Raw genomic sequence first — 27579 nt, forward strand, 5'->3', positions numbered from 1 at the left:
CGTGGTCCGGGGATAGGCACTTATTGCACACCGGGTGCACATCGATGTGAGGGTATTTGGAGTTGCAGACAGGACATCTCTTGAACGGGCTCCGTTCCATCGTCGACGCTCGTCGGGGCCTAGCTGTCGAAAAGGCAATACGGCCTTCGACGTCCTGTTCGAAGAACTGGATGAAGTACCGGGCACCGAACGAGAGACAATACCGACGCCCCGAAGGCCTTTTGGCCTCGCGAAAAGTGTTTTAAGTATATTCCGAACTTGAGTCAAGAAGGTACATCCGAACCCAATGGCGGAAAAAAACAATCTGAAGGTGGAGAGGATGCCCATGCGCACTCTAGTCCAAGGGAGGAGCCACCTATCTCGTGATACTTCGAAGACTCTTCCAGGACAACAATGTGCAATCATCCGGACCCAACACTAGGCGGCGATCTATGCACAGATATAAATTCAGCAGCCCACATGCCTCGAACGCACAAATTTGTTTCAGATTATTCTCGCAGCTCTCTTTAGCATAATCTCTATAGTGACCGTTGGCCATGGTATAGAGGCAGACACAACAGTCTAACGTATGCCCATGACTGAATAGGTTTAGAAGATCGCTCACCTGCACATATGGATGAGGCAACTAATGTTGGCAAGCAAGAAGGAGGTGGGCCCAGCCTTGTCTGGCAGAGGACGGGCGCTGATGGGCCCGCCCGGGCTTTGCCGCTGGGGGACACGTGAGCGCTATGTAGCTCTAGGTGAGCAGGCTCTGCCTCCCCTTGCTGGTGCTCTTGGGCGCAGTAATGATCCAGGCAGTGACCGGAAGCAGATGCAGCAGAAGGAGAACAACTGGATTGGCATTTCAACCCATCAGTAAGAAAATATGTCTAATTTAATTCGATGCAAATTATGGTAACCAACTTGTTGAAAAATAGCATTCCTTTTGACAAAGGCTTAATAGCTAAACTTAACTGCAGCACAGAGGAAACATTTAAAATGATAATTACATTTCTAAAACATGGATAGAAGTCAAACCTGCTGAATGAAAAGTTAAATGCAGTAAAAAAAAACTGAGATGCTCTACTTTTTAAGAATAGACACAAATGTATGTAAATCCTGTAATCTGCAAATTAACAGCATTTGATTCTCAGTTATGATTTAATTCACAATACAAAGTAACGATTGAGTCTACTTGAATGCACACTCCATACACAATTGTGAGATAATCAATGTTGACAATACATTGTGATGAAATGCACCCCATGAGGAATTAACTCAAGAAATAACGGATCATTGTATGGAATTGATTACCTATTTGTGTTGATTCAGTGTAGCAAAACTGTGGTAAAATGTGAAAAATATTGAACCATCTTCATAGGCTATTGGAAGGCTGTGAAACAGTGGATGCCTTAAGATAAGAGTGTGCTCACCAAAATCTGTCTACACTATAACATATGGTCATTATGCACGTTACTAGTAAGACTCACCTGCTAACGATGGTGTACTGGAAGTTCTAAATGCAATCATCTCTTAACAGCCTTATTAAATGAGCACTATATATTATTATATGACTGCAGAAATGTTTATGTACTCAGTACCATTCACCAGAATTGCTTAGAATTGGAAACACGCACTAGCTAGGCCAAGAGATCTGGCCTTGGCAAGCTGGTGCATTGGTTAACTTTAAGTATTTGCCACAAAAATGAACAAACATGCTGTACAGCAGCGCGGCTGCTATGCAACATGGATAAAAGCTAGGGGGTCAGGGGGAACAACAGCGCTGGCTGTTTCATAGCATGTTTTAGCTCGTGGGAGCGGGCAGACCAGGCAAACAATGTGGGAGAGAAGGACGGGCAAGCTATGACGGCGGATGAAGGGGGTTAAAGGGTAAGCAACAACAATGGGACAAGCAACAGAAAAAATGCAATGAAACAGCCTACGCTAGCCGATACATAGCGTTTTTTTCTGGCAGGAAAGGGGACAGGGTGAGCAACCGACAACAGGGAAGCAACAGACAAAGGGGACCCAACAAACAGTGGGGCAAGCGACAACACAGAGCAGAAAGGGAAGAGATGGCCTGAAAAGCACTTCCTAAGTTCGAAGAGCAGTAGAAGGACACACGCTGGGCAAGGAAGCAGTATTTGGGCCATGCTCCAGGGGAGGGACAAATACATGAAGAGGAAGTGAACCTGGCATATGCTGACCAATGACAAGCAAGGAAATGAGTGATGATGAAGACAACCAATGGTAAGCAATGGGTGGGGTCTAAGCACCTATAAGTAAACAAAATGTTTTTCAAGTGTTTGTGTAGGCAAGACCTCAAAAGGAAGCAAATATAAATATAGAGTGTAAATATGGTAGACAAATACTTACAATGAAAAGTTTAATTTAAAAAAATGAACTATAACATAATTTTAATACAATAAAATGGGTGCTTTTCTGTCAGGAAACTGTACTTAGTACAGATATTGAAGTCCTTTTAGAATTGTAATGCATATCACAGGAAATATGCTTCGTATTGGCACAAAGAATAGGTACTATATGTTTTGAAATATTGTAATTGACCCACAAACCCTGGCACTAAAGTGCACTTTTTTTAGGCAGCTGCACACTTGATCAGGCTATGTGCCATCATTAACAGTGCAAGCGAACCAACGTCTGATGTCAGCGGACCCATTATTCCATAAAGTGTGCTGTGGAGGTCAGACGTAAAATATAAATGACAGCTGGAACTAATGGATTAAGAACGACAACGCACAGCCCCACCATGTATGTAGATATGCCAGCATTTTCTTTCTTTATTATTTTTATAATTATATGAGGCTGCATAACCGCTAAAGCTGCCTCTTGGCCATACCTAAAAAAGATATCAAATATGCTATTGTACAACATTTCTTGAGGTCCATGAGGGAAGAACAGCAATTTTACATTGTTATTTTTAAACTGATTGCGTAACAATACAGTTTAGAAGGGGGTGACAGAGTTATTACTCGGGTGAAAAGAAGCAAGTAGATGTATAGACTCATCTTTACCCCACATGGCGTAATAGATTCAGAAATGTCTTTTTCTACAACTTTTTTAGATGAAAAGATGATGCTTGTCTAAATCATATGTAAAGGCAGCTAAAATGTTTATTGTTTAGAAACTTGCACAGTGACGTGGTGGTTTTTATTAAGAGAACATTTATTCTAGTAAGAATCCACAAAGTGGCACTATTTACTGAAAGGTATCTCTTGACTGATGGAAAAGTTTCAAATTTAATCTAATAACACAGGTACTGAGAAATGACTTCTAAATGTCTGCATACCTGAGCCTAACAGAGTAATTAGAAACCATGGTAAGAAGCATTTTACTGAATTACAGCAGAGTTGAAGGAATAAATGAATGATGATGCAAATTAAGGAAATAAAACAACTGCTTCCAACTTACTCTCATGAACCCTGACGAAGAACACAGTGGCAAGTTTCAGAGGTCTTTACTGCCAACTGCTAGCAATTTTCAGAAAAAGAAATAAATAAAGGAATGACTTTGCAGCAATACACTTTATTCTGGCTGTAAAGTAGATACTGTGTTGCCAAAGTCAAGATTTGTACTAGTGGAACACTACCTCAAACTACTGTTTAAGGATGAGGCTTCAAAAGGAGAAGAAAGTGACATTGGGCCCCCCTGTCCCCCTTCGGCCTCCGCTGTGTGGCCTGGGGGACCACATATGGTGGCCCCCAAACATCAATGCACAGTGTGCCAGGCACAATGTGGTGCCAGGCACAATGTGGTGCCTGGCACACGGTGCATGGATGTTTAAAAACATGCCTTTTCCAATTACGGCTTGTGCTGCAGCCCTTTTCCGTGCTGCAGCACAAGCCATAATTGGTAAAGGCATGTTTCCGACAACCATCACAGCGTTCGGATTGTAATATAGCGGGTGGAGCCACTGATTATCTGTCGGACAGCCTCCATACAGCCTGATGGCGGCTGGACACTTCTCCAACCGCCCTCGTAATGAGCCCTTTAGGCCCCATTCTAAATTGGTCAAATTCATGGAACCTATGCCCCTGCGGATACTGGAGGCATCAGAAACTCACTGGCAAGAAAAATCCTCTTGATTAGAAAGAATAACATTTGGAAGTAATTTTTTCAGCAACAAGTTCCACATATTTGTGCCTGGCATTTCACCCAGAGAGCTTAGCTGTTCAAAATTAAAGCAACATGGACTTGACATGAACTCGGAGCTAACCAGGGCATGACTGCCTAAAATCAAGCAAATGTTCTGGATTACACAATAGGAATGAGTAGAAAAGTAAAGTAAAAGCTATACAACAAACGCCCGACTGTCAAACCAAAAAAACAAGTAAAGGCATTTTGGGTTAGGTAGGACATTTAGGTGGTTGATTCTATAAAAGAAGCTTTCAGTGACAGAAAATGGTCTGATCTGCTCTAAAAGGGGCCCATGCTATGAAACTGCATAGGTAATCCTAGTAAAGACCAAGTCCTTTGTGCTTCAGTCAAATACATTTGACAAAGCGACCTGACTCAGGCTTTTCTCAATAACACAATGGAGAGGAAAAACTCACCTATACCACTGCACTGCCTATACACAACCTCTGCCCTGAAACAATGACCATTTGGTAATTCTGAAAGAATGGCAAGCATGTAGATGGAAATAGAACAGATGATGGAATGAAGGCTGGAAAAAAAAAATCAAACTTTCAATCCCAGTCACAGATCTGGGTTAAATCCATTGTTTTTTTTGCTCGCCATGCCACTCTAGTTTGGACCAAGCCATATGCAAATCAGTCTTGACCCTACTCTCCATAGGAACACTCCAGTCCGAATTACCAGGCCAGGGCATCTCTGGACCAGAAACAAGTATCCTAGGATCAGATTATGGGTATCACCCCTCATCAGCCAGGCTAACTTGAATTTGGTGGCATAGCGAACACGGGAATCACGTCTGCGCATACCCTTTTCACTTAGGGTGACAAATGGAAAAAGAACAGATGATGGACGGAACACTGAAAAAATCAAACCAGCTTTCACCATGGCTGCTGAGAAAACACATTCTATTCCCCCACAGAACCAACGGCAGAGTTTGGACTGATTACATCTACCTGTTTGCGGGTGGGGCGTGCTTTGGTCAAGAGGAAGAAAAGGGTGTGGACTCACATAGCGTGTCTTATATAACTCAGCTAGTCTTATGTAACTCTTCCGATCCATAGTAAGACCTGCACATAACCGGGCTTTACGCATCAGAAAAACAAAGACAGGCAGATTGCTAGGAGACTGAAAGATCCACTCATCTCATGAGAGGCACTGAATTAAACGGAAGGTGGCTTTGAGTAAAAGGGCACAGAAAGGAGCTTTTTCAATTACGATTCTCTTAATCTCAGGACAGGGAACACCTATGTTCTAATGGGTGTAAAGGAACAATCAATGAGAGGACACTGGAAACAAACTAATCATCTGTAAAAAAAAAATAGTTTTGGAGCTTGAAGAGTTGCACCACTCCACCATCTACAAGGCTGAGCATGAAAATTCGATTGGCTCTACATGCCAAGCACAGATGCATACTCGTAAGTAGCATTTTCCGTTCGAGGCATATGAGCTGCAAATTGCACACTGTGCATAGATTGTATAGCAGTACCCACCATTAGCGGCGACCACCCCTATCTGTTGCAGTAGTTTGAAATAATGTTTTGAGAACAGCCTGGCCCACATTAGCTTGTTGCTTGGTTTGCACATCTACACAATAGTGTTTTAATGTTTTATGAATGTGTGCGGTGTAGACCATGTAGCTGCTCTGCAGATGTCATCTAGGGTAATGTTCCCTAAAAATGCCATTGAAGCCCCTATTTTCCTTGTGAATGTGCTTTAGGCGGAACCAATAACGTTCGTTTAGCTTTGTGGTAGCAAATTTGTATGCATTTCACAAGCCATCAAGCTATCCCAGATTTTGATATGGGATTACCCTTGTGTGGTGGTGAGAAAGACACAAAAAGTTGTTTGGTTTTACGAAAAGGTTGTGTTCTCTCAATGTAGTATAGCAGTGCTCTTTTGACATCTAGGGTATGAAGAGCTCTTTCTGCTATTGTTTGTGGTTGCGAGAAGAAAACTGGCAGTTCCACAGATTGATTGAGGTGGAAGGGAGAAATGACCTTGGGTAGGAATTTTGGATTAGTACGGAGAACTACCTTATTCTGATGCATTTGCAAGAAAGGTACTTGAATGGTTAGTGCTTGTAGTTCACTAACTCTCCGTAGAGAAGTAATAGTTACTAGGAACGCAACCTTCCATGTTAAAAATTGAAGTTCACATTTATGTAAAGGTTCGAAGGGAGGTCCCATTAGCCGTGTGAGAACAATGTTTAAATTCCACACTGGAGAAGGTGGTACTCTGGGAGGAATTATCCTCTTAAGGCCTTCCATAAAGGCTTTAATAGCAGGCACTCTGAAGAGAGATAGATGCTGTCTGTTTTGAAGATATGCTGCTATAGCTGCAAGATGTAGCCTAATAGATTTGTAGGCTAAGTTACATCTTTGGAGGTGCAGTAAATATCCTATGATGTGTTGAATAAACACGTCTAAAGGATTAATATTGTTGTTGTGACAATATATTACAAAACGTTTCCACTTAGCTGCATAGCATGCTCTAGTGGTTGGGTGTCTAGCTTCTTTGATGACATTCATGCAGTCTGGAGGAAGGTTAAGATATCCAAATTCTAGGATTTCAGGAGCCAGATCACAAGGTTGAGCTGAGCTGGGTCGGGTGCCTGATCTCTCCACGGTTCTGTTAAAAGGCGTGGGGACAGGTATAGTTTTTGATGTGGCACTACAGACAGTTGTAGCAGTGTGGTGTACCACGGCTGTCTGGCCCACATTGGAGCAACTAGGATGAGGGTCAGAGAAAGCTGCTGTAGTTTGCGTACTACTAGTGGCATGAGTGGTAGAGGTGGAAAAGTGTACGCAAATTTGTTTGACCAGTTGATCCATATCGCATTGCCTTTGGACAGTGGGTGTTGATATCTAGTGGTGAAGCTTGGGCATTTTGCGTTTTCGTGGGTGGCAAAGAGGTCTATCTGAGGTTGTCCCCACATCGGAAAGAATGGTTGAAGAACTGTTGGATGAAGTTCCCACTCATGGATCTGTTGTGTCTGATGACCTAACAGATCTGCTATGGTATTTTGAACTCCTGGGACAGGCTGGGCTAAGAGGAATATGTTTTGAGGTATAGCCCACAGCCATATGTTTTGTGCTAGCTGAGAGAGTTGCAGGGAGTGTGTTCCTCCCTGTTTCTGTATGTAGTACATGGCTGTCATGTTGTCCGTGCGGACTAACACAGCTTTGTTTAATATTTGTGTTGGACTTGGGCCTTCTGGCAGGTTCACCCCTGAACTTTTTGCCTTGAATTATAGTGATTTCTGGTCTTTGCGCACTTTGACACTGTGGCGCAGTGTAAAGTGCGTGCGCACTTTGAGTGCATGTGGTGAAATAGGCCTGCCCTCCCACAGGAATGCATGGGGAATGTATGTGTCCCTGGTAGTTCCTGATGCGTGGGGAGTGCAGGCTCGAGTTTGGTATGTGGGAGTGAATGCTGCCCAACGGTATGTGCGGCTTGTATGTGTCTAGTGGGGAAGGGCCACTTCTAGACATGGCTATGTGTGTGCTGTGAAGGTGCTGGCGTGTGATTGGCTGGAGCTGGCTGGCATGCCAGGCTCCAGGAAGTCTGGATGGGTCTGCCCGGTGGTGAGTGTCAGATTAGCATGCTGATGGCTGGGGAGGAGTGTACCTGTGTCCTGAATGAGGCTGGGTTTTCCCCTGACAATGCTGGCTCCGCCCCCCTGTGGTGTGACTGATGACCCTAGCCTACCAGTGAATAGAGAGGGTGGTTGAGCCCATCAGCAGTGCTCACAGACCAGCTGCGACTGGTTCTGCCCCCACCCTGCCCAAAGACAAAGGATTTGTCTGTATAAAAAGAGGCTGTGGCCTCTTGGAAAAGGTTCTTGTTCCCAACTTGAATCTTGCCAGGGGCGTGCTGCTGCTTGGGCTCAGGGGAAGGCTTGCCTCCCTGAGCCCTGCCCAGCCCCTGGACTGCTGAGATGCTGGATTGCTGAAGGACTTTGTTGCTTTCTGTGCCTTCCTAGCGCCTGGGAGCGCTGTATTTCTTTCCTAGCGCTTGGGAGCGCTTTATCCTGCTTATAGCGCTGGGAGCGCTGTCCCTTGCCCCCTAGCGCTTGAGAGCGCTTTTCATGTCCACAGCGCTTGGGAGCGCTGTTTATTCAAGCCGGTGCCCACCCGGCATTTGCCCCGCTCTTGGGAAAGTCCCTGGGCCCCAGCGAGTGCCTACCTCGCTTGATTCCTTATTATTTAATTTCGAGGGTGCCTACCCCTCTTGCCCCCGAGAAGCGAGAAAGCCGGTGCCGCCGCGAAACCGGAAGCCAGGCCCGAGCCGCCTGGCTGTGGGAGGGGCCTGATTGGGTCACTTCCGCTTCCCCCCCCTCCCCGGGGGAAGCCTTCCTGCTCCGTTGCCGGTCTCCCGTGAGAGGAGGGAGACCGGAGATGATGCCCGCCCCAGGGAAGGAGTCCCTGAAGAAGCGGGCTGGGCGCTTTGTGAAGGCGGGGCTCCCATGAGGAGGGAGAGCCCCGCCATGCGCTACCCCGGCCCGAGAAGGAGCCGCCGCCGAGCACCGCCAGACCCGGTGAGTGCATTACAGGGGAGGAGGGGCGTCGCGGGGACATTGCCGGTGCCCGCCCCTCCCCTCCAGAGCGAGCCCTGTTGTGTAGAGAGGCCCGTGAGGCCTCAAGTGATTCAGAGTCCCCCGAGAGGGACTCCGCCTACCTCCCCCATTATTCACGAGCCCCGAGAGGCTCCCCTGGGCCCCACATTGCTGCCGAGCCCACGAGAGGTTCTATGCCCATTTTTGGCCATGTCGAGTCCCCGGAGGGGGGACTCCAGCGAAGGCCCCCACCTTTGTTCTCGAGCCAGTGAGGCTCGTGGGGGCATATTTGTTGAGCCCAGTGAGGCTCGTGGGGGCATATTTGTAGAGCCCTGCGAGGCTCCCAGCCCACAGTTGAGGTAGAGCCCCAGAGAGGCTCTTGGGGGACAGTGCTTTTGCTCAGAGCCTGTGAGGCTCCCACGATGCCCCTCATCATCCTCTACAGCTGCCCAGCACTTTGTGGGCAGCTGCGACGTTTAGGCCTTGGCGCAGTGGCGCAACCTGGACCCTGGACTTGATGTAAGTTCATGTGCTATTATGATTCCTGCGCTAACTGTGGGTTAGATGCTGTTATGATCTATGTCCTATTGCTTTTGGGTGTTAGGAAATGTACTGCGTGTTGTATGTTTTGCGCACCCTGTGTCCTGCACCTCTGAATGTGTTGTAGATGCATCATGTGCCTTGTTCTTACACCTCTGAATGTATTGTTGATGCATCATGTGTTTTCCTTCCTTACACCGCTGAATGTATGTTTATGCATCATGTGTCATGTGCTTACACCCCTAAAGGTATTGTGATACTTAGGTGGTTGTTTTTCTCCTAGTGCAGGTGGTGCTAGTGAGGTCCTGGTTACCAGTAGTTACTGGTTGTGTGCTACAGTGATTTTACATTGTAAGTGCTATTTCTAAAAATGTTACTTCTAAAAGTGCTGATTCCTGACAGTGGTCCAGGTGGCCCTGTCTTGTACATATCCCCTGTAAATTCTGCCCGTGCCTCTGGCACATTGTAAAGTGTGTGTTTTTCGTCTAATGTGTTTTGGTGTAATACAAAGGCTATTTTTATATAACCTTGTGTGGAGTTTCCTTTGTGGTGAGCCTTTGGGTGTTGTTGCTGGGGTGCGTGCGCAAATACTTAACTCACATCGCCTCCAAGTTTAGCCTTGCTGCTCGCGCCACGTTACCTAGAGGGTGAGCAGGGGTTATCTTGGCGTGTAACTCCCTTACTCTGACTTAGGAGTGGTGGTCTCTGACTGACTTTGGCGCAAGCCCTGGCCAGCCAGGGATCCCATTTCTAACAATTTGCTGTTGAAAAGCTTTCAGTGCTAGGAATATAGCTAATAACTCCAGATGACTGATGGGGAGTGTTGAAAGGGGCTATCTCAGCGGGCCAGGTTATGCTCACCCGGTCACCCCCAAGACCCACCTCTCCCACAGAACCTGCCGAGTCTTTGATCGTGAGGTCCCCACCGGGAAGGACTTCGAGTCTAGGATCGTACACACTGAGCTCACACCACACTACGAACAGACACCACACCGTTGGATTCAAGTAAACAGTTCTTTAAGTACGAAATAAAATGAGAAAGGCACGCTTATATACACCGTGGTCGCGGGACCACTAGATCGTTGCAGGTTCGGGAAGGGGGACGCGGGACAGTCTGTTAGTCTCTGGGACAGTACGAGGCATACCCTACGCACAGCTCTCAATCCTCGAGCCGGGGGATACGGGATGATGATCGTACTGGTTGCCTCACTTCCGTCGAGACGGCTCAGGTCGTGATGGGGATCTCGAGGGTCCAGACGGACCCGAATACTCTTCGAGCCGCGACGAGGTCGGCAGGGCTCCGATGGTTCAGTTCAGCTTGAGCCGCGACAGCGTCAGCAGGGCTCGGATGATTTAGTTCAGCTTGAGCCGCGACAGCGTCAGCAGGGCTCCGATGGTTCAGTTCAGCTTGAGCCGCGACAGCGTCAGCAGGGCTCCGATGGTTCAGTTCAGCTGGAGCCGCGACGAGGTCGGCAGGGCTCCGATGGTTCAGTTCAGCTTGAGCCGCGACAGCGTCAGCAGGGCTCCGATGGTTCAGTTCAGCTTGAGCCGCGACAGCGTCAGCAGGGCTCGGATGATTTAGTTCAGCTTGAGCCGCGACAGCGTCAGCAGGGCTCCGATGGTTCAGTTCAGCTTGAGCCGCGACAGCGTCAGCAGGGCTCCGATGGTTATAGTTCAGCTTGAGCCGCGACAGCGTCAGCAGGGCTCGGATGATTTAGTTCAGCTTGAGCCGCGACAACGTCAGCAGGGCTCCGATGGTTCAGTTCAGCTTGAGCCGCGACAGCGTCAGCAGGGCTCCGATGATTTAGTTCAGCTTGAGCCGCGACAGCGTCAGCAGGCTTCAGGTCCAAGATACAACTGCCCGCTAGCTGTTGGGCGGGCCCAATTATAGTCCGGTGGCTCTTTGATCTCCGGGCCCTCGCAGGCGGAGGTCTCAAGCCCTGGGGGCTGGTCGTTGGTGAGGTCCGGCGGTTGGCTCTTTGATCCCTTTGAAAGATGGGTCCGGGAATTCCCAGACGCCCAGCGGGTCTGGAGCCAGCCCTTGGGGAGGCCAGAGGGGTGATCGAAACTGGGCCACAGGGGAGGCCCAAAGGTGTGACAGATACCGGCCCCTCAGGGGAGGTCGGAGGTGCCATCGAAACTCCCTGGCTTATCTCACTCGGGGAGCCCTCTACCCCCTGGCTGGGACTGGCGCGCCTTTGGAGTCTGGGTTTCGCTGGGGCCGGGGTCACGCTAGGCCCAGGGAGACAGGGATGTCGGGAAGGGAAAATGGCGTCCGGGCCTCGTGGGGCCTGCATGGTTAGGCGCTCGGAGCCGGGCGAGGAGCGGGGAAGGCAGGCCTGGTCAGGGTTCTCGGGGGGATCTGGGTTTACTGGGAGGGGGACGACCAGGCTCGGGGGGTAGGCTACACTAACAGGGAGGCTGCGCAGGGGACTCGGGGTACAGGCCTACGCTCGCAGGGTGTGAAGGGACAGAGGCGAACCACGCCATGAGGCCGGGTCCAACACGCGTCCCCCCCAGCTGAAGGTGGAGAGAACTACCCATCCTCTTGGGGGTTCTCTTCGCTGAGGCGGAAGAATCGGGACAGGCCGTCTGCGTTGGCGTGGTCAGCACCAGGCCGGTGTTCTACAGTGAAATCCATTCCTTGGAGAGAGATAGACCAGCGCAGTAATTTGGGATTCTCCCCTCTCATTTGCATTAGCCACCGGAGAGGTCGGTGGTCGGTCTGGACCCGGAAGTGAGTACCGAACAGGTAGGGCCTCAGCTTCTTCACTACCGCGAAGGCCTCCCGCTCGATGGTGCTCCACCTTTGCTCTCGAGGGAGTAGCCTCCGGCTAATGAATGCCACTGGTTGGTCTAGGCCGTTCTCGTTCACCTGGGACAGGACTGCTCCGATGCCATGCTCGGACGCGTCCGTCTGGACTACAAACTCTCGTGAGTAGTCGGGTGCCTGTAGGATGGGGGCGGTGCACATGGCCTGCTTCAAGGTTTCAAACGCCTCTTGGCAGGTGGGGGTCCAGCTAACTTTCTTCGGCTGGTTCTTGGAGGTTAACTCCGTGAGGGGGGCTACGATACTGCCGTACCCCTTGATGAACCGGCGGTAGTACCCCGTGAGCCCTAGAAACGCCCGCACTTCCGTCTGGGTCGTGGGGGCCTCCCAGGCCACGATGGCATCGATTTTGGGCTGGAGGGGGGCTACGAGGCCGCTTCCGACCTGGTGCCCGAGGTAGACTACGGACCCTTGCCCGATCTGGCACTTGCTTGCCTTAATGGTGAGACCGGCCCTTCTCAGGGCAGTCAGCACCGCCCAGAGGTAGTCGGACCAGTGGGTACTGTACACTGCGATATCGTCCAGATACGCAGCGCTGAACTCCTCTAACCCCGCCAGTACCTGGTTCACCAGCCTCTGGAAGGTGGCGGGGGCGTTCTTCATCCCGAAGGGCATCACCTGGAAATGGTAGTGACCATACGGGGTGGAAAAAGCGGATCTTTCCTTAGCTCCCTCGGTGAGGGCGATCTGCCAGTATCCACTGTTCAGGTCGAATGTGCTTAGGAAGTGTGCAGCCCCGAGGCGATCAATAAGCTCGTCTGCTCGGGGGATGGGATGCGCGTCGGTTCTGGTGACTGCGTTGAGCCCGCGGTAGTCAACGCAGAACCTCAGCTCAGGAACAGCACCGGGGCGGCTGCCTTCGGAACCAGGACCACGGGGCTAGCCCATGGACTGTCAGAGGCTTCGACCACCCCGAGGGCTAACATCTTCGATACCTCGGCCTTGATGCAGGCCTGGACTCTGTCAGGGACGCGGTAGGCTCTGTGCCGTACCGGTGGGCTGTCCCCGGTGTCCACGTCGTGGACGCACCAGCTGGTGACGCCGGGGGTGAGGGAGAAGAGGTCTGAGAACTGTCCCAACAACTGGCGACAGTCCTCGCGCTGTTCGGAAGAGAGGGAGGAGGAGAGCCTTACTCCCTCTACGGAGCCATCTTTTTCTTTCGTGGACAGGAGATCGGGGAGAGGCTCCGTTTCTTCTTCCTCCCCATCGTCCGTGGCGAGGAGCAAGCTCAACTCGGACCGGGCGAAGTGGGGCTTGAGGCGGTTCACATGGAGGACCCGCAAGGGGTTCCAGGGGGGATTCTACGTCGATGAGGTAGGTCACCTGACTCTTGCGCTCCACCACCTTGAAGGGCCCTGTCCACTTGTCTTGCAGGGCACAGGGCTCTACGGGGGCCATCACCCAGACCTGCTGTCCGGGCTGGAACTCGACCAGAGTGGCATTCTGGTCGTACCACCGTTTCATTTCTTCTTGGCTGGCCTCGAGGTTGGCCTCGGCCAGTTCTCGGAACTTCCTCGTCTGGTTCCGGAGGGCCAGGATGTATCGAAACACATCGGGAGGGGGCTCGCCGTCTCCCACCCTTCCTTGACCAGGCTGAGGGGTCCTCGGACGGGGTGCCCGTAGAGCAGCTCGAAAGGGCTGAACCCTAGGGACTTCTGGGGGACCTCGCGGTAAGCGAAGAGGAGACATGGGAGGAGGACGTCCCACTTACGCCTAAGGGGCTCTTCGAGACCCATGATCATTCCCTTGAGGGTCCGGTTGAATCGTTCCACCAGACCGTTCCCCTGGGGGTGATAGGGGGTAGTGAACTTGTAGGTCACCCCGCATTGTTGCCAGAGGGACTTCATGTATTTCGATATGAAGTTAGTCCCTTGGTCGCTGACGACTTCTCGGGGGAATCCCACCCGGGAGAAGATGGCCATGAGGGCCCGCCCCACTACGGGGGCGGTCACCGTTCGGAGGGGAATGGCTTTGGGGTAGCGGGTGGCATGGTCCACCAAGACAAGGATAAAGCGGTGACCCAAGGAGGTCCGGGGTCGAGGGGACCCACAATGTCGATTCCCACCCTCTCAAAGGGGGTACTGACCACGGGGAAGGGTTGGAGGGGGGCCTTGCGCCTCCCGCCGCTTTTCCCGCTGGACTGACACGTGGGGCAGGACTTACAGTGGGCCTCCACATCGGAGCGCATGCCTGGCCAGTAGAAGTGCGTGACCAGGCGGTGATATGTCTTGTCTTGACCCAAGTGTCCCGCCAGGGGTACATCGTGGGCCAGGTTTAGGAGAAAGCCGCGGAAGCGTAGGGGTACCACCAGCACTCGGGCTGACCCTAGTTCGGCAGACTTTTGCTCACTGTACAAGAGGCCATTTTCCCAATAGACAAAGTGGGAGCCGGACTGGTCACCCGTGGCTTGGGCGGCGGCCTGCTGCCGCGGTCCCACCAAGGAGGGACAGGACGTCTGCTCTAGGCAGAACTCTTCTCGGGACGGTCCTCCTTCCTGACGCCACTGGGCCAGCTCAGGAAGGTCGCCCAAGCTCGGGGTTGTTCCGACGTCAGGACCAAGGGGGCTGGCGTTGGAGGGGAAGCTTTCCCCGGGCAACAACTCAGGGGTCTCAGAGGGGTCAGGGACCTCGGGGTCCTCTGGGGTCGCCGGCGCCGCCTCTAAGGTCGCCCCTTCGGGGGTGGCTCTTTGGGCGGTCATCGACCTGGTGCTCACACAGGCCCACTCGGGCAGGCCCACCATCTCCAGGTGGGTCCTTTTCTCAACCCGCTGCCAGGGGGAGCTCTCCAGATCGTTGCCGAGCAGGCAGTCCACGGGCATGTCGGAGCGGACCGCTACTCGTAACTCTCCAGAGACGCCACCCCATTCGAACGGGACTTGAGCTATCCGGCAGGTGCAGACGGAGTTATCAGCTGCGATCACCCTGCAGGAGATGTGGGGAACAATCTGGGCCTCGGTGACGAAGTGCCGTTTAACGGCGGTGATACTGGCCCCAGTGTCTCGGAGTGCCCCTATGTGATGGCCATTGACAGTCACCTGCTGTCGGTATTTCTCGGTATTGTCGGGTAGGGGGGCTCTCGGGACCATCTCCCTATCGCCCAGGGAGACTAACATCATTGCTGCGGGGTCAGCTGCCTCGACCTCCTCTTCTCCCTCCTCTTCTTCTAGGGCTACTGAGGTGATGTGGCGCGCTGGGGGTCCTGCAGCGGTAAGCTTCTTGAACAAAGGGCAGCGGGGGTCATTGGCATAGTGCCCTGGTTGCTGGCAATGGAAGCAGGCTTGGCTGACTCGGGGCCCTGGCTTGGCTGGGGGGAACCCTGCGCGCGTGGTGGGAGGCGAGGAGCTGGGCTGGTTTCAGGGGGGACTGCGTGGGGACCCTCCCTGGGACCCCCTCTGCCTATTCTGGTTTCCCCCCCTCTCTGGCGGCCAGATCCCGGTTTGTTTCGGCCAGGGTCTCCCCCGGGCCCCCGGGGGACTCTGGTGCTCACCCAGCGATCGGCCTCGACGGCCAGTTTCCGGGGGTCAGCCAACTTGCTGTCCAGAAGGTGCTGTCGGAGTTCCACAAAGCAGTTCAGAGACAAATGTTCGTAGGCAATAAGGTCAAAGAGCCCCTCGAAGGTGGATACTTTGCTGCCCTTGATCCACCCTTCCAGGGCCCGGCTGTAGAAGTTGACATATTCCACCCATGTGGTGCCGGGGATCTTCTTGCAGTCTCTGAAGCGTTGGCGGTACATTTCTGGGGTGAGCCCGTACCTTGTGAGTAGGGCTTCTTTCATGTGGCTGTAGGAGGTCTGTTCGGCAGAGGGTTGGTCGAGTAGGGTGTCCCTCCCCTCACTCAGGAATCGGCCCCACAGCCCGGCTCCCCAATCTTTCTGCGGTACTCGGTGGGAGGTCATGGCTACTTCATAGGCTTTGAACCATTGCTGGATGTCGTCATTTTTATAATATTCTTTAACCACATCCTTGGGGATGTGGACCTTGGGTTCCACCGGGGGAACAGACTCTCGGGTCGCTGCTGTTTTGTTGCTTTCGTTCCGGGCTTTTAGTTCGATTTCCAGCACTGCGCTCGTGCTCCAGCTGGAGCTTCTTCCCGTCATGTTCTCGCTGGAGCTTCTTCTCCTCCAGTTCTCTTGCAGCCGCAGCTGCTCGATGGCTAGCTTCTTCTCGGCCAGCTTGAGTTCTACCTCCATCTTTAAGCGGGCTAGTTCTAGCTCGTGGCTTCGGTTGCGTTCTCGGTCGGTCATCTCTTCTCGAGACCAACCTCTCTCTGTGCTGTGAGTCCGTGTCGGGGACTCAGCTCTTTCCCGCTCTGGGGCATGGGTTTCGATCAGGGGTGCTCCCCCTCCATCGGCTTCTGTCGGTGCTGGAGGTTGGGCTCCGGTCTCCACCCAGGCGGTTAGCGCTTGTTGAAAGTCCTCTTTGGTGTTCAACCCGTTGACGGGATATGGAGATCTTTGCAGAATTGTTTGAGCTCACGGTGCGAATAGTCCTTCAGACGCTCCATCTGGAAGGTGGTCTCGTCGTTTGTGAGGCTCATGGTTGTTCTTCGTTCGGGTAGTGTGTCAGTACTGTACGATCCCCTAGACGTGGGTTCTTATCCCACCGCTGCCACCAATGTTGGAAGGGGCTATCTCAGCGGGCCAGGTTATGCTCACCCGGTCACCCCCAAGACCCACCTCTCCCACAGAACCTGCCGAGTCTTTGATCGTGAGGTCCCCACCGGGAAGGACTTCGAGTCTAGGATCGTACACACTGAGCTCACACCACACTACGAACAGACACCACACCGTTGGATTCAAGTAAACAGTTCTTTATGTACGAAATAAAATGAGAAAGGCACTCTTATATACACCGTGGTCGCGGGACCACTAGATCGTTGCAGGTTCGGGAAGGGGGACGCGGGACAGTCTGTTAGTCTCTGGGACAGTACGAGGCGTACCCTACGCACAGCTCTCAATCCTCGAGCCAGAGGATACGGGATGATGATCGTACTGGTTGCCTCACTTCCGTCGAGACGGCTCAGGTCGTGATGGGGATCTTGAGGGTCCAGACGGACCCGAATACTCTTCGAGCCGCGACGAGGTCGGCAGGGCTCCGATGGTTCAGTTCAGCTTGAGCCGCGACAGCGTCAGCAGGGCTCGGATGATTTAGTTCAGCTTGAGCCACGACAGCGTCAGCAGGGCTCCGATGGTTCAGTTCAGCTTGAGCCGCGACAGCGTCAGCAGGGCTCGGATGGATCAGTTCAGCTTGAGCCGCGACAGCGTCAGCAGGGCTCGGATGATTTAGTTCAGCTTGAGCCGCGACAGCGTCAGCAGGGCTCCGATGGTTCGGTTCAGCTTGAGCCGCGACAGCGTCAGCAGGGCTCCGATGATTTAGTTCAGCTTGAGCCGCGACAGCGTCAGCAGGCTTCAGGTCCAAGATACAACTGCCCGCTAGCTGTTGGACGGGCCCAATTATAGTCCGGTGGCTCTTTGATCTCCGGGCCCTCGCAGGCGGAGGTCTCAAGCCCTGGGGGCTGGTCGTTGGTGAGGTCCGGCGGTTGGCTCTTTGATCCCTTTGAAAGATGGGTCCGGGAATTCCCAGACGCCCAGCGGGTCTGGAGCCAGCCCTTGGGGAGGCCAGAGGGGTGATCGAAACTGGGCCACAGGGGAGGCCCAAAGGTGTGACAGATACCGGCCCCTCAGGGGAGGTCGGAGGTGCCATCGAAACTCCCTGGCTTATCTCACTCGGGGAGCCCTCTACCCCCTGGCTGGGACTGGCGCGCCTTTGGAGTCTGGGTTTCGCTGGGGCCGGGGTCACGCTAGGCCCAGGGAGACAGGGATGTCGGGAAGGGAAAATGGCGTCCGGGCCTCGTGGGGCCTGCATGGTTAGGCGCTCGGAGCCGGGCGAGGAGCGGGGAAGGCAGGCCTGGTCAGGGTTCTCGGGGGGATCTGGGTTTACTGGGAGGGGGACGACCAGGCTCGGGGGGTAGGCTACACTAACATGGAGGATGCGCAGGGGACTCGGGGTACAGGCCTACGCTCGCAGGGTGTGAAGGGACAGAGGCGAACCACGCCATGAGGCCGGGTCCAACATGGAGTAACATTTGTTGCGGTGTCCACCTGCCTTGCGTGGTGTGTTGCAGTAGGTGGCCCCCCCAGCCAGAGAGCGATGCGTCCGCTGTCAAGATTATCTGAGGAACTGGCTCTGGGAACGGTCGTCCCTCGGAAAGGTTTTTGGTGTTCCACCACTGCAGAGAGCGATGAGTCCGACCATCTACCAACACTAGGCCTGATAATCGACCTTGAGCCTGGTTCCATTGACGTGATAAGCACTCTTGGATAGGACGCATTTGAAGTCTTGCATGGGGCACTATGGAAATGCAAGAGGCCATCATCCGTATATGCTGCATAAACACTCGTGCTGGGAGGGAGTGTTGTGGCTGAAACTTTGTGAGAAGAGTCTGCATGCTGGCTATCCTTATTGGAGTGGGATAAGCTAGCGCTGTTGAGATGTTTATTGTGGCACCGAGGTACTGTTGTACTTTGGATGGTTGCAGATGAGACTTGGTGTGGTTTATTGTGAACCCCAAGTTGTGGAGCAGTTGGATTGTGGCATGGGTGTGTTCTACACACTTTGTTGTATGAGCTGGGTTTTATGAGCCAGTCGTCGAAGTACGGGAAGACGTGGATGTGCTGTCTTCGTAAATGTGCCGCCACTACTGCTAGGCACTTGGTGAATACTCTTGGTGCTGTAGTGACCCCGAATGGGAGTACTTTGAATTGATAGTGCTACCCGTCTATTACAAATCTGAGATACTTCCTGTGAGCTTTGGGAATGGGAAGTATGCGTCCTTGAGATCTAGAATAGTAAGGAAGTCATTTTGTAATAGGAGAGGAAGGACTTGTTGGAGTGTGACCATGTGAAAATGGTCTGACTGGATGTATATGTTTAGCGGTCTGAGGTCCAGAATAGGCCTTAGAGAGCCGTCCTTCTTCGGGATAAGAAAGTATAGGGAGTAAACCCCCTTGTTTTGTTGGTGCAGAAGAACTGGTTCTATTGCACCCTTTTCTAGCAAAGATATTACTTCTTGCTTTAGCAGTGATAGATGTTCTTGTGACATTGGGCGCTGTTTGGGTGGTATGTTTTGGGGGGGTAGATGTTAGTTCTAGACAATAACCTGACTGAATAATGTGTCGCACCCACCTGTCTGATGTGATGTTGATCCAGGCAGGAAGGAATTGTTGTAGTCTTCCCCCACAGGAGTGGAATGTTGGGGGGTAGCGGAGGAAAGTCATTGGGTAGGGGTGGAGGCAGAGCGCAAGCTGTTGGTTTTGCCTCTGCCTTTGTTGTGGTTACCCCTGTAACCCCCTCTCTGGTAGCCTTTGGTAAATGTGGATTGGCTAGGGGCCTTACCTCTATATGATGAGCGACGAAAAGAATGTCCTGGAGCTTGCAGTTGCAAGGCTCCCATAGATTTTGCTATGTTGGTGTCTTTTTTTATTTTTTCTAAAGACACAGACATTAGGGCCAAATTAATGGTTTTTATCAAATGGCTGATTTAGGATGGAATTTTGTACCACAGGTTTAAAACCTGAAATACGTAGCCATGCATATCTACGCAAAAGAGTACTGGTATTAATTGCCCTTGAGGCAGTGTCTGCAGCATCTAGGGCACAACGAATTGAAGTATTAGTAATATTTTAACCTTCCTGTATGAGTTCATTGGCCCTATTTTTATACTTGTCTGGCAGATGCTGCATTATGGACTCTAGTTCATCATAATGTGCCCTGTCGTATCTTGCCAACAACGCTTGAGTATTGGCAATGCGCCATACATTAGCTGCCTGTGACGCCGTGCGCTTACCAGAGGCGTCAAGGAGTTTAGATTCCTTATCTGGTGGGGAGGCCTCACCTGATGTCTGTGAATTAGCACGTTTACGTGCATTGGATACTACTAAAGAATCTAACGGTGCTGGACCTCGAATGTAAACTGGGTCTGTAGGGGTAGCTTTGTATTTTTTCTCAATTCGAGGGTTGAGGACCCGAGCACTGACGGGATCTTTAAATACCTCTGTTGCGTGCTTAATGACCCCTTTAAGCATTGGCAAAATGGCAGTGGAGCTTAGTCCACAGTATCCTCCACAGTATCAGTGTATAAATCAACCCCATGGTACTGGGCAGCTCTTTGGACTAGTAGGTTAAACCTATAGTGTCCTCTGGTGGGGAAGGCCTGGAAGGATATACATCGTCTTGTGGGACGTAAGGCACATCAGGGGTGTTATAATCAGCCCATGGGTTAGGTGACTCAGGGGGACTATTGGTCCCTGCTGGGTCATGTGCACCCCCACCTGTGTCATCAGAGTGTGCATCTACATCATTGTCTGGGTTAGTGGATGGTGTAGGCGAATGATGTGGTGGAGGAGGTGTAGGAGGAGGAACAGTGTAAAAAGCTCTTCTGTGTCTGGCAGATCCTTCGGCGTCGAAGTTTTCGGATCCGAAGGTTTCTTCGGCACCGACTCAGTAGTTGGTCTAGAGTCTTTTGGCTTAGAAGTATGACCTTTTGAAATGTCTTTTACCGGAACGTGTTTTTTCGGTTCCGGGTGTTTTTTCGGCTCCGAATCGTGAGAGTCGGGACCTTTAGGTGGTTTTTTACTCTGCTCCGAGTGCGGTTTCGGCATCGATGAGCCGGTGCCATCTTCGGCCCCAGTGCTTAGGTGTTGGGGCAGTGGTCAGCATGGTTGAGGAAGATGGCTTCTTTTTCGGTGTCAGTATGGGATCGGCACCGGGAATAGGCTGGCCCGAGCCGCCTCCAGGCTTAATAGGCTTCTTTGCCGAGCGCGAAGGCAGGGCGTGGGAAGCAGTCTCTCAGTGTGCACCTGGGCCCGAAGGTGAGGGTGTGACCGAAACCTTTTTTGAGGGTGTCGAGGAAGGGTTGGGGTCAACGGTCTTACTTACGACCCGTTGAGCTGGAGTGCTGTCCTCGACGTCTGAGTCTTCGGCACAGAGGAGCTGGCACTTTCTTCGGCCTGCTGGTGTTCTGGTACGTCGACGCCCTCTGCAAAGATGTCGTCGGGAATCGACGCTGACGAGCGAGCCATTGTTCTTCAAGCTCGTCGGTCCCGAATCGTATTTTTGGAGCGGAAAGAGGCACAGGCGGAACAGTCTTTGGCCTCGTGCTCCAGTGAGAGGCAGAGGTTACAAACCTCATGTAGATCAGTGTGGGGAAACTTCGACCCACATTGAGGACACTTCTTGAGTGGCGTCCTTTCCATGAGTCTGAGAGTAAGGCCTAAGTAGGCATGAAGGCCCTCGTCGACGACCGGAATCGAAGACTTCGAAGTGGTGAAGAATCGCGTCGATGTGGAGCGCGATCGGAACAATACCGTCGAACTGGGTGAGGATTGCGCGCCTAAGGAAATTCGGTTCCAAACCGGAGCGCAGGAAACACATCCGAGCCCGATGGCGGAAAAAACACAATCTGAGGATGGAGCCGATGTCCATGCGCAGTATGGTCCAGAGGAGGAGTCACCCATCTCGTGACTTCCAAAGAACTTTTGAGGACAAAAACAAACTGCAAACATATGGGCCCAACATTAGGTGGCGATCTATGCGCAGTGTGCAATCTGCAGCTCATATGCCTCGAACATAAACTTTAACTTTTGGGTGTCAAACCATAGATGGAGCCAATAACCTGTTTCCCCAACCCACAGTGGGGTACTAACAATAAACCGAAAATGTACCCAATATATGTTTAATCGTTTAATTTTTATGAACAGATTCCTTTTTTTAATACATGGCTCACCATTACCGGAAAGTCAGGAAGGTCCATGGGAATCTAAAAGTTTCAGGCTGCAAAACTATAGCAAAAGTTAAGTAACTAGTTTCTGTTGTCACATGAACCAATTCTAGATTCATATATTGTGTATCAACTAATCAGTAGCATGGTAGAGATGTGAAAATATAGTAGAAGCGGGCAAACATTTCAAAGCTATCTCACCCACTTGTGGATCTTTCCTTGCTTGAACAGCTACACAACCATGTTTTGTGACTGTAGCTGCAGCATGTCATTTAGTAATTAATTTCCAATGTATGCTAAAGAAGTACTTTTTCTTTGAGTACTGTCCTCTAGATCTCCTTGTTAAATTCCTTCGTGCTAAGAAGAAACATATTTAGATTGCACCCCCAATTACTATTGCGATTGTTTCATTGGTTAATACCATAGCCCTTAATTGAGGAGAATGCGCAACAAAAATGTGTTGTGTGGTCTAAAATATTATGTTTCTTCAATGTAAAACATGCCTGCGCTCATAAAGATTAGTGTATGAAATATTCTTCCAGTTGATGCTGTAAAGGTTTAAACTCATTTTATTGGATGAAAAAAATCCAGACTCAATCACAATATGGCACAATAATGGACAGCACATTAATCTAGAATAGGTTCATAGTGCAAAATTGATTTCTAAGTTATAAAAACAGACCCCCCTGCAGCAAGAGTCTAAAAATGACAGACATTCAAGTACTGATAACGAGTATCCAGCCCAAAATAGTGGGATATCTGAATTCTAAATTACTGGTTCTTATTTTGGAGCTTCGCAATATCTCCACTTACACCCCATGCACCAATAAATGCTTCTGGATCGGACTGAAAAAAATCAGATGGCATTCATGAAAAACATACACGTGAGCTACAAAGCAATTACTGTTACCACAGTATGAACACAACATCTAATAAATAATCTTGACTAAGCAATATAACAAGGCAGTTTTATTTGTGATGAACTACAACTGTAATGTGGTACAATAAAATTCATGTATTGTAGTTTTCATTGCTTGCTAATGACAAGAAGGCTGACATTTATGTTTTTATCTATAGTTATTGTATTACTTATCACTTACCTTTAAGGACCACATTTGTGTTTTCTACTTCCAGGTATTGAGAAACCTCGATTGCCTTCTTCAGGCACTGCCTGTGGTATAATAAACACAGCATAAGAAGGAGGACCTTTTATTAGACTTTAATACACTTTAAGCATTATTTTATAATTTGTAACTGGGTGGTAGGCTGGTTCTTAAGCTACTGTACTGGTTTTTCTAGCTTTAATAACAGCAAGCAGCATCATTTGAGTTTGCGCGAAAGGGCCCAGAGATACTTGGTTGTTACCATCTTAACTCTGCATGAAACGTTATTGGTTACTTAGATGCAGGTAGCATTAGTTAACATAATGTGTGCCTGACCCAAAGCACGGGAGAGAAAGGTAGGAAAGGGGGGAGGAAGAGAAAAATATGGCAACACTGAAGAAAGGGAGAACACAGGGCTGAAAAACAACCTCCTATACTGAGGCAAAGCCGCATGTTGGTATGGTAGCAGCCTTTATTGAATTTATTTTTTATAATGTAAGCCCTGGAGAGACTTCTGTAGCAACCATTTGACATGTTACAGAGTGTAACATCTTGGTAAAATGAGGCATAAAAGGGAACCTATCCATCTAATCAGATGTCAAAGATTGTTCCCAGGGGCTGTACATAAATACAGATAACTTGAGCCAAACTTGGATCCCTGCATTGATGCAAGTGGGAATACCCAAGACTGCAGGCTCTGTTCAGAAGCTCATACACCAACAGGTTTTCTTCAAATACCCTATACCAAAATATTTTGAAAGTACGTTTGTAAAATAAATCCATTTAGGTATAATCTACTGTGATACTGTAGCAACAGATTTTAAGGAGTAGGGCAGAGTTTACACCAACGTCACAATAAATAGAATATATTGAGGCGGTGAGCTTGTTGGGCACCGTTTCTCAGCTAACAGCAGAAGAGAAGATATGTGGGATTCTATTCTCAAGGAAAGAGTTCCAGAATGGAACCGGATTGTTTACAGGTTCAAGCCATATTACCTGCCCTTAGTGCATTGGTGCTGGAGGGGATACTTCTCTATGGGCACCAAGTGCAGCTTTCTTTGTGCGGTCATAATTTTTCCCTTTTATTAGTACTATAAGACTTGTGTGCAAATTAACCATCAGGCCCCAAGTGCCCACTTAGGAGGACCCTTGCCAATCAAGATACAAATACGATGAGGCAGCTGTTTTGTCGGATTAGGGTGTCCTGCTGAATTTACACAAAAGGATTTCTAATGCAGTAAACCACTTCATAAAAAAACTTCTTTGAACTTGAAAACAGCGATAGTGAAAATGCGTAGGCAAATGGTGTAGGCAGCAGACATGTCATCAACTGAACTACTGCTAAGTTTGAGCTCTTTCAAGTAAACAATTGGCCACATGGGTTCAGTCACGAATGTTGCTAAAAGAGTCCTTTGTGTGGGGGCAGACATGATGCAGTACTGGGACATTGTTGCGTTAAGCTATGGCAATGATGATAGGTGCCAGTTTGTGGGCAAATCAGCATACTGCTGCACCTTTAGAAATAAAGTAGGTGTTATCTAAGAGTCAAACAGTTCAAAACAGGTCTATCCACATTCCTTGACAGCCAATATACGTACTTAAAATATGAATGCATCAAATCAGTCTTAAACAAACCTAATTATTTCTAGCCAGTTGCAGCTCTCGAGAGCAGAAAACCATTTCACATCGGAGTCCCAATATTCTGTGCGATTATCTGTTGAGTAAATTAATAAAGCGAATATTTAATACTAGTTTTTTTAAATCACATTCAATAATTACTTGCAAAAGACTTTGAAAATATCCCCGAGGTCTGTGGTTCTTTAATGTCATAAATCTATAAAAGTAAGGTAAAACAATTTAGAGGGTATTACTGAATGTTTTACAATGAGAATCTGGTCACAGAGACAATCCAATTATATTTATATTTTCGATTTTACAATCTATGTGAAAGGTAGTACTCACTCATCAGCACGATACAGAACGGTCACTATAATATTTCCAACCAAAGGCATAAAAAAGATATTTTGTTTAGAATTAAATAAAATAATTGACAAACTGCCCTATTAGGACTACCATCAACACTGAGCATTCAAGACTAATTTTGAAATGTTGTAGGCTTTTTGAAAGTTATTGAGTTATATGCAATTAGAAAATGTTACTTACCAGTAACAATTGATTTGCGGCTTGTAGTGCTGTAGAGTTACATGCTGAGAAAAGTCCTGCCATCTAGTGCTTGGCTCGAATGATGCAATTTTCTTCTGTGAATACGAAATGTTTGTTTTGACGTGAACCGTGCTACCTTTCCTAAAACCCACAATGAACTGCAACACCGACTCCACCTTAACCCATTTGTCCCTCTCCTGGGGTAGTCGTTGGTTTTGGAATGTGAAGCATTATGATGTCTACAAAACTGGTATATGAACATCTAATGTTGAGACAATCAGGTGAAGTGGCAAAGGTAATTGTGAACCTACAGGGCTGCAAGCTGAAACCAATTTTTATAGGTAGGTAACATTTTCCGATTGAAATATGTGCCACTGCAGTTCACATGCTGTGCATAGACTTAAAAGCAGTACTTGTTCCCATATTGCGGTGGCTTACAAGCATTAGCAGGAGATGTCTGGAACAATGTTTTAAGTACTGTTTGTCTTAGTTGCACTTCTTGTAGTGCATGGATGTCCACAACGTAGTGTTTAGTAAACGTGCTGATGGATCACCAAGCAGCACTTCTACAGATATCTGCCAGCGGAATAATACCCAGAAAAGCCATTGTGGCACTTTTAGAAAAATAAAATGTGCTCTAGCAGTGGTTGACAATGTACATTCGGGTTCAGAGCCTTGAGTCCCTCACAGGTGAGAAGCGTGCTTTACAAACCCCCGATTGATTGATTGAGAGTACCAAATCTGAATGCATCATACAATCCACCTAGCGGGGCTTGACTTTGACATGGTGATGATTTATGGTTAGGCAAACACAAAAAAAGTTACTTTGTTTTCCACATAGACTTATTAAAATCGATGTAATCCATAATGGCTCTTCTAACGTGCAGAGTAACACGTGAAAGTGGTGGTGGCTTTGGAATGAAGAAATGTAGTACAACAGACCAGTTGGCATGAAAAAGTGACACTACTTTTATTAAGAAGGAAGGGTGTTTCCTAAGCACAACTTTGTCTTTATGGACTTGTTTAAAAAGTTCTTCGCTTAACAATGCATATAGCTCTTTTACACTATGTAGGGAGGAAGGTGCTTGCTACAAGGAAAACCATCGTCTATTAACGGAACTTAAACTGGAACAAATGAAGGTGCTCAAAAGGAGGCCCCATAAGTCAAATAAAGACAATGTTAGGATCCCATGAAGGAATTGGCAATAGTGTAGGGGATATTACCTGTTTTGAGCTTTTCGCTAAGTTTATATGTATTGATGAATAGGCAAGGTCCGTCTTTTGCAAATGTAACAAATACAATACAATAGTATTACCCTGAGCACAGTTATGTTATGATCATTCTGACTTTTTAGAAACTTTTTAAAATGTAATTTGAATTTGATCCTACATTTTCCACAGCTCCTTTTGGACACCACCATCAAATACCTACCCCAAATCCAACTCCACAATGCACAATGTTTAAACCAAGAAGTCTGCAACAATCCAAACTAGCCATCAGTAGCTGTATATTGGGATCACAAATGGATCCTTGCCCTTCAAAAGTGGTAGGACAAGCTAATGAAGTTATTAATTCTGTGGTGATTGCCATTTTTAATACCTCCTTAGAATCAGCCTTTGCGTCAGTACTCTATAAACAAGCATGCACAACACCTCTTTTGAAAAAACATCAGCTAGTCCAGATATTCTAGCAAATTAACGTCCGATTTCCCTGCTCCTAACTCTCTCCAAGAGCCTTGAAAATTGGTTAACAATCAATTACCGGACTAAGTGACCATGTAGATGTTCTGCATCCATCTCAATCAGGATTTAGGTCACATAATAGTACTGCTTGAAGTCTGCTACCACATCAAAATTACTTTTACCTAAAGTGAGAAGGCTGCCCTTGTTCTTCTTGATTTGTCAGTGGCCTTCGACACCATATCTCACTCATTACTTCCACCACGTCTATCAGAAATGAGCATCTGTGACTTGACTCTTAAATGACTTCAATCCTTCTTCTCAAATATGTAACAAAAAGTAACTATAGCCAGTTCCTCATCAAGAAATAATATGGAACTCCGGAGGGATCAACAAGGAGTCCAACCTTATCTAATGTCTACATAGTCAACCCGGTGACAATAATAGAATCTTTAGGAACTTACATAGTGTTTTATGCTGATGACACACAGCTTATTCTTTCGATGGACCGATCTGTGACTACTCCAGTAAATTCTTTCAAAATGTGTCAAAGGTAATTCAATGGATGCATCATAGCCTGCTAAAATACAACTTTGATAAGGCTGTAATCCTTGTTTTTGGACCTAGTCATAGTTTTTCTATCAGGGACTGGTGGCCTGAAGGATTGGCAAACCCATCCTCCCAGAGCAGTAATTGCAAGAAACCTTGGAATTAAATTTGACAATGAGCTCTCCTTTCATCTCCAAGTTCTTGCTGTAACAGGTATGTGTTTCTCAATTTTAAGATCATAAAAAA

General features: G+C 49.1%; 1 protein-coding gene across 2 annotated transcripts in view; it reads right to left on the reverse strand.

Moving 5' to 3' along the window:
- MTMR12 (myotubularin related protein 12) overlaps positions 1 to 27579 on the reverse strand; it is an 813877-nt gene that overhangs the window by 201208 nt on the left and 585090 nt on the right. For both annotated transcript variants that reach the window (XM_078674902.1, XM_078674903.1), the window contains exons 11-12: positions 24577 to 24655; positions 22939 to 23009 (exon numbers count right to left, since the gene is read on the reverse strand). In XM_078674902.1, the coding sequence (XP_078531028.1) occupies positions 22939 to 23009; positions 24577 to 24655 (150 nt within the window). The remainder of the gene's footprint in view (positions 1 to 22938; positions 23010 to 24576; positions 24656 to 27579) is intronic.

Source organism: Lissotriton helveticus, chromosome 2_1 (assembly GCF_964261635.1).
Source record: "Lissotriton helveticus chromosome 2_1, aLisHel1.1, whole genome shotgun sequence".
Taxonomy (NCBI): domain Eukaryota; kingdom Metazoa; phylum Chordata; class Amphibia; order Caudata; family Salamandridae; genus Lissotriton; species Lissotriton helveticus.